Source organism: Hypanus sabinus, unplaced genomic scaffold, assembly GCF_030144855.1.
Source record: "Hypanus sabinus isolate sHypSab1 unplaced genomic scaffold, sHypSab1.hap1 scaffold_960, whole genome shotgun sequence".
In the NCBI taxonomy this organism is placed as follows: Eukaryota; Metazoa; Chordata; class Chondrichthyes; order Myliobatiformes; family Dasyatidae; genus Hypanus; species Hypanus sabinus.
In genome coordinates, this window is record NW_026781816.1 from 115,626 (window position 1) to 130,684 (window position 15,059).

Here is a 15,059-nt window from a genome sequence, read left to right on the forward strand (position 1 = left end):
GCTTGAACAAGTGACCATTAGATCACTAGACCAATGCCTTATCCAGTAGGCCACGCACCAACACTTTCACCCTTAACCCATGCCCTGTTTTTTTTTCTCCCCTGGCCTCAGCGTAAAACAGCCTGGTTGCATTCACTCCATCTATACCCATCATTGTTTTATATACCTCTATCAAATCTCCCCACATTCTTCTACGCTCCAGGGAATAAAGACCAAACCTATTCAACCTTTCTCGGTAATTAAGTTTCTCGAGTCTCTGCAATGTCCTTGCAAACCTTTTCTGCACTCGTTCAACATTGTAAATATCTTTCCTGTAATTTGGTGACCAAAACTGCACACAATGCTCCAATTTCGCTCTTACAAATGTCTTATCCAACCTCACCATTTCATCCCAACTCTCATACTCCGATTTATAAAGGCCAATGTACTAAAAGCTCTCTTTACAACCCTATCTACTTGTGAATCCCTCGAAGGTGTACAAAAAGAGTTAGAACATACTTAAGAAAGAATTCAGGAGGGGTAAAAGAAGACATGATGTTACTTTGGAAGTCAGGGTGAAGGATGATCCTAAGAGCCTCTATAGGTATGTTAAGAGCAAAAGGATAATAATGGATACAATTTGTGCTCCTGAAGATCAGAGTGATAATCTATATATGGAACCAAAAGAAATGGGAGAGATATTAACTGTTTTATTTTTGCATCAGTATTTATCAGTATCAGTATTTGTGTATCTGTATCCCCAGGTCCCTCTGTTCTACAGCACTCCTCACTGTCCTTCCATTTACCCTGTGTGTTCCACCTTGACTTTCCCATCCAAAGTGCAACACCTCACACTTGTCTGTATTAAACTCCATCTGCCATTTTCCAGTCATTTTCTCCAGCTGGTCCAAATCCCCCTACAAGCTTAGAAAACCTATCTCACTGTCCACTACATCTCCATTCTTTGTATCATCAGCATATTTGCTGATCCAATTTACCTCATTATCGTCCAAATCAATGATATAGATGAGAAATTACAGTGGACCCAGCAATGACCTCTGTGGCACACCACTAGTCACAAGCCTCCACTCAAGGAAGAAATCATCCACTACCACTCTCCGGCTTCTCCCATTGAGCCAATGTCGAATCCAGTTAACTACTTTATCATCGATACCTCGCAACTGAATCTTCTAAACTAATCTCCTATGTGGGACCTTGTCAAAGGCTTTATTGAAGTCCACGTCTGCGGCCATTCTCTTGCACTCTCGATCCCTCTCCACGGTTCCTCTCACAACACCCCGTCCTCCAGCTCTCGCTTCCTTTCTTTTTCAGCTGTACAGCTTGTGTTTTTTGGTGTCGGTCAGACTCCCTTGTCAAAACCGGCTTATTCTGACAACGGCTACTTCTCCTTCCTGAGCTCAGACACACAGAGGATCCTCCACAGGATAGACGACCGCGAAGCTTCCATGAAGAAGAAACGCACAAATACAGGCTCACGGGCACCTTCCCGAGGTGAGTGGGGCAGAAAGACAGAGAGAGAGTTTCATTTTGAGTCTGACTCCGAGAGCGAGTGTTGGATAGTGTGGATGGAAACCCCCTCTACGTTTGACCCTGGGAGTTTCTGATTGCACATTGAGGAGGGAGTGTCACTCTGTGTCTAAGCCCAGGACCTGTGAGACGCTACACTGGGAGATTCACTCTGTGTTTGACTGGGTCGATGATGAGGGAGCCTCAGCCCATTTCCCAACCTGATATATCGTACGTGGAGCCTAAAGCCTAAACACTCTCTGTGCCCCGGGTCCGCAGAGATGGAAGTCAGTTTCATCGTTGTTTTCTTGACTGTGTTCATGTAATTTGTCGAATCCTGTCGAGAAACCTCAGGGCAAACTTACAGCTGACCCTAATGATCCGCTGTTTGAGAATATGTCAGAGGGAACGCGCCGGACAGGATACACGGAGGAAGCAATGTGACGGTGGGGACGTCAGTGAAGCTGGCGTGCTTTAGGAAGGGGTGCGTGGAGCGACTGGCATAGGAGGGCATTATCGAAGCACCATCGTGGAGTGGGGTGTAGAGAGTGTGATGTGGGAGGACAGAATGTCATGCGGAGCAGTGTTGTGGAAGTGACGTGGTCGAGGCGGTGGGGTGGAAGGGTGAATGAGAGGGGAGCGCTTAGACCGCGAAAGGAGGGAGGGTTGTGGGATGGCAGCTAATAAGGTGCACCTTAAGAAGGGTGGTGTTTGGAGAGGGCAATGAGAGATGCAGTGATGAGGGAGCCCCCTTAAAATATATTTTGATCCCCTCTCGTATTTTCCATCTGCTCCCCCCAGCACTTTGCGCAAACCTAACCCCTTCCAGCTTCTCTATCCATTTCCCTCTCACACTCATTCTTCTGTTTCCCCACTCCTCCCCTCTATCCCTCTTTTCCCATCTCATCGAATCTCCCCTCTCTTGTCCTCACTCTCCTCCTTGTCCCTCATCACCCCCTCTCTTTACCCTCTAACTATTCTCCCTATACTGCTCTCTCTCATTCGCTCCTCTCTAACGCCACCATCCCTCTCTATACCTCCTTGAACCTCTCTTTCTTACGTACCCCCTCTCTCTCTCTGCCCTGTATTTCACGCTATGTCCCACTATTCCCTCTCTCTCACTCTTCATTTTCGCTCCCTCTGTACCTCCTCTTTTGCCTCGCTCTCGCGTGATTATACTGTCCGCTCTCTAACGATCTCGCAGCATCTCTCTACCATTTTTTACCCATTAACACTTCTCTCTCTCTTTGCTCATTTTCTTAATCCTCTCTCCTCTCTCACCTTCCCCCGGTCTCCCAATCTGGCTCTCCCTCTGCACTCTTTCCCTCACACTCTCGTTCCTTTTGACTCTTCCATCCTCTCTCCTCCAATATTTCTCCATCATGTACTTTCTACTCTCTCACCCCTCTGCCTCGCCTCTTAATCCTACGCTCCGCACTGACTACCACGCTTCCCTCACCTCACTTTACCCCTCTCTCCTATTTCTCCTCATTCTCTTTCCGCAATTCTGCTCCATTTTCCCACTCTTCATTATCGCCATTCTTCAGTCATCCACTCTCAACAACTCAATCCATCCATTTCACTCTCTTTGTCGCTGTACTCCCTGTCTCGCTTCCCTCTCTTGCCTCCCTTCAACCCGTACGCTGTCCCCAACCCAATCTCCCCACCGTCTCTGTACCCTCTTCACTTCCCTCTGCACCTAACTGTCCCTGATTCTCTATCGCGCTATCTCATACTTGTCTATCTCTCTTTCGCAGATGATCTGACCTCCACCTACACAGAACTGAACATTCGGAAAGTCGAAAGCCTCAGCAATAGACAAGCAGGTCAGTGATGGAACAGCGACCTCATTCTGGAGGGCTCACATGTCATACTCCCAAATGCTCAAGTGTGTAATGCATTCGTCTCCACCAATTCCCTGGCAGTTTGTTCCACAGACTGACCACCATCTGGGTAACAGACGGTTGTGAATCCGCTCACCAGTTGAATCTTTTTTCCCCTCTCTCCTTATACCTGTGCGCTCAGGTCCTCGATTGTCCAAGTCTAGGGGAAATTATAGCGCACATTCACTCTGCCTGTGCTCTTCGTGTCTTTGTATACCCTTGAAAGGTCATCCCTGCCCTGCAAGGAATAAAGTCGCAATCAACCCAACCTCTTTCCCTAACTCAGTCCCCGGCCTCCCGGCAACGTCGTCGAAATTTTCCCCTGCACTCATTCCCAGTTCGATGGCATCTTTCCAGGGACAGGACGACCAACACTGAACACCATACTCCACGAGTGACCTCACCGACGTCCTGTACAACTGTAACATGAGCTCCTTACTCTTGTACGCAATAGCCGATTGACAATGGACTTTAGGGGCAGGAGTAGGCCATTCAGCCCTTCGAGCCAGCATCCCCATTCATTGCGATCATGTCTGGTCATCCACAATCAGTACCCCGTTCCTGCCTTCTCCCCTTATCCCTTGTCTCCGCTATCTAACTCTTTCTTGAAAGCATCCAGAGAATTGCACTCCACTGCCTTCTTAGGTAGAGCATTCCATAGATCCACAACTCTATGGGTGAAGAAACGTTTCCTTAACTCAGTTCTAAATGTCCTACCCCTTTATCTTAAGCTGTGTCCCCTGGTTCTGGACTCCACCAACATAGGGAACAGGTTTACTGCCTGTAGTGTGTCCAATCCTTTAATAATCTTATATGTTCTAATCAGATCCACTCTCATCCTTCTAAATTCCAGTGTCTACAAGCCCAATTGCTCCAATATTTCAACATATAACTGTCCCGCCATCCCGGGAATTAACCTCGTGAACCTATGCTGCACTCCCTCAATAGCAAGAATGTCCTTCTTCAAATTTGGAAACCAAAACTGAACACAATGCTCCAGCTGTGGTCTCACCAGGGCCGTATACAAATGCAGAAGGACCTCTTTGCTCCTATACTCAACTCCCCTCGTTATGAAGTCCAACATGTCATTGGTTTTCTTCACTGCCTGCTGTACCTGCATGGTTGCTCTCAGTGACTGATGAACAAGAACACCTAGATCTCGATGTATTTACCCTTTTCCTAACTTGACACCATTCAGATAGTAATCAGTGTTCCGATTCTTGCCACCAAAGAGGGTAAGCTCACATTTATCCACATTAAATCGCATCTGCCAAGTACCTGCCCATTCACCCAACCTGTCTAAGTCACCCTGCATTCTCCTAAAATCCTCCTCATATTTCATACTGCCACCCTGCTTTGTGTTATCTGCAAATTTGCTAATGTTACTCTTTATCCCTTCATCTAAATCACTAATGTATATTGTAAATAGCTGCGATCCCAGCACCGAGCATTGCGGTACTCCGCTAGTTACTGCCTGCCATTCTGAAAAGGACCCGTTAATCCCTACTCTTTGTTTCCTGTCTGCCAACCTATTTTCTATCCATGTTAGTACCCTATTCCCAATACCATGTGCTCTAATTTTGCCCACTATTCTCCTATGCGGGACTTCATCAAAGGCTTTCTGAAAGCCCAGGTGCACTACATCCACTGGCTCTCCTTGTCCATTTTCATAGTTACATCCACAACAAATTCCAGAAATTAGTCAAGCATGATCCCCCCCCCCCCCACTTCATCCATGATGACTCGATCGGTCGTGTTATTGCTATCCAAATGTGCCGCTATTTAATCTTTTATAATTGACTCCAGCCTTCTCCACCACTATAGTCAGGCTAATGTCCTGTTTACCCACTCCATGCTCCCCCTGTCCGACTCCATGTTCCGCGGCGATACCAGCTCCCTGTTTCCAAGTCCCAGGTTCGCGGCGATCCTAGTCCCTAGTCCCCCTAGTCTGAGGTTCGTGTTCCTGTTTGACCTTGATTTTCCGATCTTCTGTGTAGCGAGTAAGAAACACCATTTTATTGTACCAATAAAAAAGTGTTTGTGTCGTTCCCCAGCACCCTTGCCACAGCTTGACATACCTAACCCTCTCTGCCCACCTGTCTGTCCTTTTGATTGGACGTATACGCTTGAATGTTCTTTTCCCAGCCCTGGTCCTCTTGCAGCTATGTCTATGTTATTCCTATAACATCTTACTTGCCATTTTCCAACTGAGCCTCAAGCTCATCCGCTTTATTTCTTATACTTCGTTCATTCATGTATACTACTTTTCATCCATCACTTCCCTCGCTTCTAACATCGATCCCTCTTGCACTTGGCCATACTCTCCGATCACTTCCTGAGCGTTCTGCCGCTTTAATTCTGCTTTCGTTCTTACGTTTTCTTATTCACTCTTTTCCTTTAACTCCATCCTTGTATTTACAGTTCGTCCCCGCTCCCCCCACTTACTAGTTTAAACACACCCGTGTAGCAGTGGCAAACCTACCTGCCAGAATGCTGGCCCCCCGCTTGCTAAGGTGCAAACCGTCCCTTTCCTTCTTCTCCATCCACACAGCCTGTTGACTTCTTCTACTCGTTCTGTCGCCCCATTCTCTCCCATTCTCCAGCCGAGCGCCTTCATCTCTGACCCTATTTCCGCTATCGATCCATCCCTCTATCGGCTGCTCTGTCTCCACCTCTCTCTCCATTCACTTCCTCATCTCCCTCAAATTGTGTCTCCGTCTCTCACTCCGCCCCACCATTCTCTTCCTGTCCCTTGCCCTTCTGTTTGTCTCTCTCTCACATTCTCTTGCTTTGTTTCCCAGATGGACTGGACCCCACCTACTCTCAGCTGAACCTTCGCCAAAATGAAGTTCTCATCCCGAAGAAAGAAGATCCTCCTCTTGCGTCGGGACGAGGAAGTCAGGCAGGTCAGAGTTCACGTTGATGACGTAATTCTGAAGTAGTCACGTGAAAAACGCACACGTGTACAAGTGGTAATGCATTTGCATCGACCATTTCCTCTGGCAGTTCCTTCCGCAGACGGCGCACCGTTTTTTAAACAAAAATTGTCATCCTGGTACACAGTTAAATCCCTTTCTGCTCTCTCCTCGGAACTGTGCGCTCTGTTCCTTAATTCTCCAAGTCTATAGAAAATGACTCTGTGCATTCACCTTGTCTGTGCCCCACGTGGTTTTATAAACCTCTGTAAGTCACCTATGAACTCCAGGGTATAAAATCTTAATCTGTCTGATTTCTCTCCATAATTCAGTCCCTAGAGTCTCGCCAATATCCCCGTAAAGCTCCCTCTGCAAACTTTGCTGCTCAGTGGCATTTTACATGGAGCAGGTGGACAAGAACTGAGCACTATACTCCAGGGTCCTGTACAACTAAGTCCTGTACAATGCAAAGTGACCTCTCGACTCCTGTACTCATAGCCTTGATTGATGAAGATGCAATCTTTACCGCCCTATCCACCCTTGACCTTAATTTCTGGGAAATGTTTTCGCGTAGCCCTGTGGCTATTTATTCTCTAATACTTCCCAGAGATCCTCCTCTTCACAGTGACTGTCTCACGCTGCTTGTCTTCCTGAAATAAAACAGCTTGCACTTACCCAAATTAACTTGCATAACAGGAAAAACTGAAACCTAAACCTACCTTGCATCGCCCGTTTCCGCCTAAGCTCGTTGAGCCAAAGTCCTTAAGCCTTCACTCAGCTCCCGGCCAATCCACTGTCAGCTGTATAAGGCTGTGTCCTTCTCAAATCTTCCCCGCTTCACTGCCCGACGTCACACGCCTGCGCAGTTCCGACACTCTTAACTCCGATGAGAAGAAGAAAAAAAAATCGAAATGGCTCTCTACGAACTCCCGTTCTGACCCTCCGACTTCCTTCTCCAAATGCAACACTGCCATGAAGTGCTCGGTATGCAACTGGCACCTCTCCTGTCTGCAATGTATGTGAGTGGCCCGGATGACAGTTGAGATGAGTGGTTTGGTCCGTTAGCAGATGATACGAAGATGGGTGGTGTTGTGGATCGTGTAGAAGACCTGAAAAGAATCCAGTGGGATATGGATCAGTTACAGATATGGGCTGGAGAAACGGCAGATGGAGTATCACACGGACAAATGTGTAATGTTGCACCTTGTTAGGTCAAATATTAAGAGATAGCGCACACTGAAAACCAAGACCCTAAACAGTGTTGATTAGCAGAAGGAGATTAGGGGCCAAAGTCGTTATCCGTGGGTACCCTTTCTGGGGTGTTTATCCAGTCATAGAACACGCTTGACTTTATCTTCGGGGGCACGGGTTCAAATATTCAGGAAGTTATGTTGCAGCGTTATCAAAATTTCTGATTAGTCTGCATCCGGCGTATTGTACACAGTTCTGTTCACCACATTATTGGGAGGATTAGAAGGCCTTGGATAGCCTCCGGAGATTTTGAACGGGAGATCCGACAGATGTTTCTAAGATCACAAGAGGCATAGACTGAGTCGACAGACAGTACCTTTTTCCAAAGTTGAAATATCTCATATCAGAGGGAATGCATTCGGGACAACATTGCAGGCCCATTCCTGTACTCCGATGGGTGGTCTCTATTCTATACCTGGAAATAATAAAACAATTTACTAACTCTACGAGGCAGGACATTCTAAACACACAAAGCCTACTTGAATATCCAGATTTCCATCCAAATCCTTGCCACTAGGAACAGAGGTCGTAGGGCGAATCGGTGCACTACACCACGATTCACGGACGTCCGCCGCTCTCTGAGGTCTGTACCCAGGCCAACTCTGAGCCCAAATTCCCAGTTCACCGTGAATCCCAGTCACCGCAACCTTGTCAATGTATCTCCCATGAAAGTGACGTTGCTGAATGCCCGTCTAAAATCAAGAGTTTCTCACCCCAATGAACTGCATGTTCAACTGTGATCTCTTCCTACGTCCATGGAATCTTAGAACTATAGAAGTTTACAGCATGTAGAACAGGCATTTTGGCCCTTCCTGCCTGTCCAAAACCATTTTTCTGCCTCGTCCCACAGACCGGAACCTGGTCCATACACCTCTCATCCATTTACCTTTCCAGGTTTTTTCTTAAATATAAAGTTAGCCCGCTTTTACCACTTCATCTGGCATTTCATTCCACACTCAACAACACTCTCGGTGTGAAGAAGCCCCCACCGCATCTTCTCTTTTCCCCTTCACCCTTAACTCATGTCCTCTGTGTTTTTCCCTCTAGCCTCAGTTGAATAAAAATGTTTGCTTGCATTCACTCTATCTATACCTATTTTCTAGAGGGCAGGAAAAATTTTAATTGGGGTAAGGCAGATTATGAGGCTATAAGGGTTGACACTTGAGTGTGTGAATTGGGAAGATGTTTTTGCAAGGAAATGTACTATGGCCATGTGGTCGATGATTAAGTATCTGTTGCATTGAGCCAATGTCTTATGCAATTTACTGCCTCACCATGTATACCTAGTGATTGAACAATCCAAACTACCCAGACAGAATATAAGGATTTGATCCTCCAACCTGAGTGTAGCTTCATCTTGACAGTAGAGGAGGTCATGGATAGACATATCAGAATGGGAGTAGGACATGGAATTAAAATTTGTGGCCACTGGGAGATCCTGCCTGCTCTGACGGACAGAGCGTAGATGTTCAGCCAAACGGCCCCCAGTCTGCGTCAGGTCTCAACAATATATAAGGCCGCACCGGGAGAACCGGACACCAGCAGAAAGCAGAAAGAGAGGGCTGATGGGAAGATGTGCTTCGTCGTAGTGTTATAAGGTGAGCGTTGGGATCGGATCATTTTGTGTCTGTTGCTTGAATTTCCAGCATCTGCAGTTTTCCTCGATTTATAAATTCCTGGATTACTTTTAGAGCCTTTTTAAACAACGGAAGAACATGAGCTGTCCTCCAATCCTCCGGCACCTCACCCATAGATACCGACATTATGAATATATCTGCCAGGGCTACTGCAATTTCAATACTTGCCTCCTTCAATGTTCGTGGGAATACCCTGTCAGGTCCTGAGGATTTATCTACTCTGATTTGCCTCAAGATAGCAAGCACCTCTCTTCCTCCCTCCCCAACTCTACCTCCGCCTCTCTCACCGCCACCCTCCCCGCACTCCCTCCAACTTCCTGTCCATCGCCCCCTCACCCTCTCCCCCTCTTTGCCCATCGCGCTCCTCCTCTGCCTCCTTGTCACTATCCTCTCTCTCACACTCCTTTCCCTAAATCTTTCTCTTGTTGTCTCACATCTCTGCCCATCACTTGCTTCTCTCTTCTCTCTCCCGTTCTCATTTCTCTTTATCCGCTTATTCCCTCCCCTATTCATACGTCTGTCACGCTCTTTCTTATCTGCATGACCAACTCTCTCCCAAACGGTCTTATCTCCACTTAATCAGAGGTGAACTTCTGGAAAGAGGGTCCCCGCATCGATGAGGACGAAGGTCGTCCCTTTGCCTCGGGATCAGCCGGGCTGTCAACCACTGCACAAGCGGTCAGAGTTTACAGTGATGAAGTCATTCCAAGGGGTCACGTGACTCACTCTCAAGTGTCCCTGTTTCCAATGCATCTGCATCGACCTCTTCCTCTGTTAGGTTCCATAGGCTGACCACCATCTGGGTAAAAGTGATTGTCTCTTGACACCCTAATTAAAACCTTTTATCAACTCACCCTAGACCTGTACCCTCTGCTGTCTTTCCTCCAAGTGTAGGGAAAATAGCTGTACACAATCACCGCTAGTAGTTTTACTCCCCCGTGTAAGTCACCCCTACTCACCATATATATAACATACAATGACAGCACGGAAACATACCATCTCGGCCCTTTTTGTCCGTGCCGAACGCTTACTCTCATTTAGTCCCACTGACCCGCACTCAGCCCATAACTCTCCATTACTCTGACAATACGGAACCTACCTGTACCACTTCTACTGGCAGTATGTTCCACACAGCTACAACTCTCTAAGTAATGCAATTCGCCCTTGTGTTACCCTTGAACACGTGTATGAACATTTCTTGCTTGAATCTCACTTACCCTCAATGGAAAAAAGCCAATCCACGTCAACTCTATCTATCCCCACATAAATTTAAATACCTCTATAAAGTCCCTGATCAACCTTCTACGCTCCAAGGAATAAAGGCCTAACTTGTTCAATCGTTCCCTCTAACTTAGATGCTGAAACCCAAGTAACATTCTAATAAATCTTCTCTGTACTCTCTCTATTTTGTTGACATCTTTCCTGTTATTCGTTGACCAGAACTGTACACAATACCCCAAATTCTCCCTTACCGATGGCTTGTACAATTTTAACATTACATCCCAACTCCTGCACTCAATGCTCTGATATATAAAAGCAAACATACCAAAAGCTTTCTTCACCAACCTATCCAGGTGAAATTACACCTTCAGGGAACTATGTACCATTATTCCTAGATAACTTTGCTCTACTGCATTCTTCAATGCCCTACCATTTACCGTGTGTGCCCTATTTGGATTTTCCTACCAAAATGTAGCACCTCACACTTGTCAGCATTAAATTCCATCTGCCATCGTTCAGCCCACTGTTCTAACTGTCCTAAATCTCTCTGCAAACTATGAAAACCTCCTTCGTTATCCACAACGCCACCTACCTTAGTATCATCTGCATACTTACTAATCCAATTTTACACCCCATCATCCAGATCATTAATGTATGAGACAAAAAACTTTGGACCCAGTACAGATCCCTGAGATACACCACTAGTCACCATCCTACAAACTGACGAACAGTTATCCATCACTACTCTCTAGCATCTCCTATCCAGCCACTGTTGAATACATTTTACTACTTCAAGATTAATAGCTAAAGATTGAACCTTCCTAACTAACCTTCCGTGCTTAACCTGGTCAAATATAGTGCATATAGACTGAAGTCCATATAGACAACATCCGCTGCTTTACCCTCGTCAACATTCCCCAAAACCTCTTAAAAAAATTTAATATTTGTCAAACACAACCGTCCACGCACAAATCCATGTTGACTGTTCCTAATCAGACCCTGTCTATCCAGATAATTATATATACGCTCTCTAAGAATAATTTAAAATTACTTACCCACCACTGACGTCAAACTGACAGGCCTATAATTGCTAGGTTTACTCTTAGAACACTTTTTTAAACTGTGCAACTACATGAGCAATACGCCAATCTTCCGGCACCATCCCTGTTTCTAATGGCATTTGAAATATTTCTGTCAGAGCCACTGCTATTTCTACACTGACCTCACTCAAGGTCCAAGTGAATAACCTGTCAGGACCCGAAGATTTCTCCATTTGTATATTCCTTAAAAGCGCCAGGACTTCCTCCTCTGTAATCGTCATAGTTTCGATAACTTCCCCACTCGTTTCCCTTCCCTTACACATTTCAATATCCTTCTCCTTAGTGAATGCTGAAGAAAAAAAAAATGTTCAATATCTCCCCCATCACTTTCGGCTCCACTCTGATTCTCTAAGGGACCAATTTTATCCCACACTATCCTTTTGTTATTAATATAACTGCAGTGACCCTTTTGATTTACTTGCCATTTTGCAAAGCAACTTCGTATATTCTTTCAGCTTTTCTAATGTATTTTTAAGATTCTTCTTAAATTATTTAAATTCCTCGAGCACCTCATTTCCTCCATGTGCCAATATTCTTGTACATATCTCTCTTTTTCGTAACCAAGTTTCCAATATCTCTTGGCTTTCACAAACATTTAACCTTACCTTTCAACCTAGCAGGCACGTAACGATTCTGTACCCTCAAAATCTCATCTTTAAATGACCGCCATGTCTCTATTACATTTTTCCCATAAAACAAATTGTCCCAATCCACTCCTTCTAAATCCATTCACATCTCCTCAAAGTTAGCATTTTTCCAATCAAATATCTCAACCCTAGTTCCAGTCAAATCCTTTTCCATAATTATATTGAAACTAATGGTATTGTGTTCACTGGACCCAATGTGCTCCCAAACACATACCTCCGTCACCTGACCTATTTCATTATCTAACAGAAAATCCAACACTGACCTTTCTCCGATTCGTTTCTCTAGGTATTGCTGCAATTAACTATGCTGCATACATTTTACAAACTCCAAACCATCCATCCCTTTTACAGTATGGGCTTCACAGTCCATGTGTGGAAAATTAAAATTTCCCTCAATAACAACCCTGTGCTTTTTACAAATATCTGCCATCTCCTTGCAAATTTGCTCGTCCACTTCTTGCTCCCCATTTGATGGTTTGTAATACTCTCCTATAAGAGTTACTACACCTTAGACTCCCTAGACGAGCCCTCTAATCTGTCCTTCCAGAGCACCGCTGTAATATTTTCTCTGACAAGCAACTCAACACCTCCGCCTCTTGCCCCTCTGATTCTATCACACCTGAAGCAACGAAATCCAGGAATATTTAGTTGCCAATCACAACCCTCCTGCAGCCATGTTTCACTAATAGCAACAACATCATGTTTCCATGTATCAATCCATGCTCTAAGTTCATCTAACTATGGACCTCGAAATCCATCTCCTCACCCTCCCTCTTAAGAATACTGAGAACTCCATCCGAGATATCGCGGACCTTGGCACCAGGGAAGCAACAGTCCATGCAGGAACCTTGTTCTCTTCCACAGGATCTCCTATCTGTCCCCGAAACCATGGAATCCCCTATCAGTACCGCTCTCCTCTTTTCCCTCCTTCCCTTCTGAGCTGAGGCTCCAGTCTCGGTGCCAGAGACGTAACAACTGCAACTTGTCCCTGGTAGGTCGTCTCCACCTGCAGTATCAATACGGTATACTTATTGTTGATGGGAACGGCCGCAGTGCACCCCTAAATTGAACTTCAATTTTGCGCGACTTCGCTCCGGAACTCAGTCCCTCGAGTCCCGACAACATTGTTCTCCTCATTTTCTCTCCTTCACTCACACATTACCCTCCCAAACATCACTGCCACTCTCCTACCCCATTTTCCTGCATTGTATCCAGATTCTCCCCACCAATCTCCTACAAACATTTCCCCACCTATGGCCTTCTTTCTCCCCATCTCTCCCAGACTTCCCGTCAGTCCTCTCTCCCCAGCTCCCTCCCTGTACTCCCTCCTACCCCTATTTCCTCCCTTTCACTTTCTGTCGCCCCACTCTCGCACTCCCAGCGACTCTCACATCAATCCTGTGCCCTCTGGTTTCCGAAACCTGAGGAAAGTCTCTGTTCATTCACCCTGCCTGTGCCCGTCATGGTTTTATGCAACTCTGTAAGGTCGGCCCTGCGCTGCAAGGAATAAAGTCTCGAATTTCCCGTCCTCTCTCCATACCTCAGTCCCCCGAGTCCAACATCCTCGTAAACTTCCAGCACAGTGGCCTTTCCTATATCAGGGCGACCGACACTGAACAAGAGCGGCGTCACTGTACATCTGCCTCGTGACCTCCCGACTCCTGTACCATCATCTTCCAGAGCAGTGTAACATCTGAGACCTTGTTAAAGTCCAGGTAGATTGAATTATTCCCCGTGCCTGATCTGTCCTTCCCGAGTAAATCCGCCGACAACTCTCTCTGGGTCTCAGGCCATCCAGTATCTCTCTCCCTCCTCCATCTTCCACCCTTCGGATCTCCCCCCTCCCTCCCTCTCTCACCGCTCCTTTCATTCTCCGTCTCTCCCTCCGTTTCTCACTTCCATCTCCCCGAGTGATTTACCATCTGGGATATGTGACAGTATTTGTTAAAGTCAGTGTACATTTTATCAACCAATCAAGGCAAACAGGTGCACCGGAATCAAATCAGTCTAATCTCCCCTGGCCCAACCCCCTTATACAGAGCAGCCCAACAATAGGTCACTGAAGTTCCTATCCATCAGGCCTGGTACACTGCCCTAATCAGCCGTCCAAATGTCTCACTCCAAAGATGGAATTCTGACATTTTCTCTCTCGTCGACACTGTCTACATTTCCTGCTGTCTCCGTGAAGCAGCCAGAATAACCATAAACTCCCATCTAACACATCCGGACTCCCTCCCATCAGGGAGAAAGGTACGAAAGCACGTCGGACCAGTCTCAAGGACGGCTTCTGGCCCGGTTCTATCGGGTGATATAACGGCCTCCCCGGACGATCAGATGGACTCCTCACCTCACGATCTACATCGTCGTGGCCCCTTACACTTTATCGTCGGCCTGCACTGTCCTCTCTCTGTAACTGTGACGCTTTATTCTGCAGGACCTCTCCTGTTTGTGATGTATATAGAAACATTCAAACATAGATAACATACAACACAATACAGGCTCTTCGGTCCATAAAGTTGTGACGAACATGTCCCTACCTCAGAACAACCTAGGACTGAACCATAGCCCTGTATGTTTCTACGCTCCATGTAGCCATCCAGGAGACCCATGAAAGACCCAATCGTTTCCGCCTGCCACACCGCCGCCTGCAGCCTATTCCATGCACTCACCACTCGCGAAGTAAAAAAATCTTACCCCTGAAATCTCTGTACCTACTTCCAAGCACCTTAAAAGCCAGTCCTCTCGTGCGAACGATTTCAGTCCTGGGAAAAAGCCTCTGACTCTCCGCACGATCAATGCCTCACATCATCCTGTTCACCTCTATCAGGTCACCTCTCATCCTCCATCGCTTCAAGGAAAAAAGGCTGATTTCACTCAACCTGTTCTCATAAGTCATGCT

General features: G+C 46.3%; 1 protein-coding gene across 1 annotated transcript in view; it reads left to right on the plus strand.

Annotated features, from left to right (window-relative positions):
- The first annotated feature begins 561 nt into the window (after positions 1–561).
- The window catches only part of LOC132390576 (uncharacterized), a 34,008-nt gene continuing 19,510 nt past the window's right edge, over positions 562–15,059 (plus strand). The window contains exons 1-4 of the mRNA XM_059963185.1: positions 562–583; positions 1,312–1,491; positions 3,264–3,332; positions 6,191–6,295. Of these exons, the coding sequence (XP_059819168.1) occupies positions 562–583; positions 1,312–1,491; positions 3,264–3,332; positions 6,191–6,295 (376 nt within the window). The remainder of the gene's footprint in view (positions 584–1,311; positions 1,492–3,263; positions 3,333–6,190; positions 6,296–15,059) is intronic.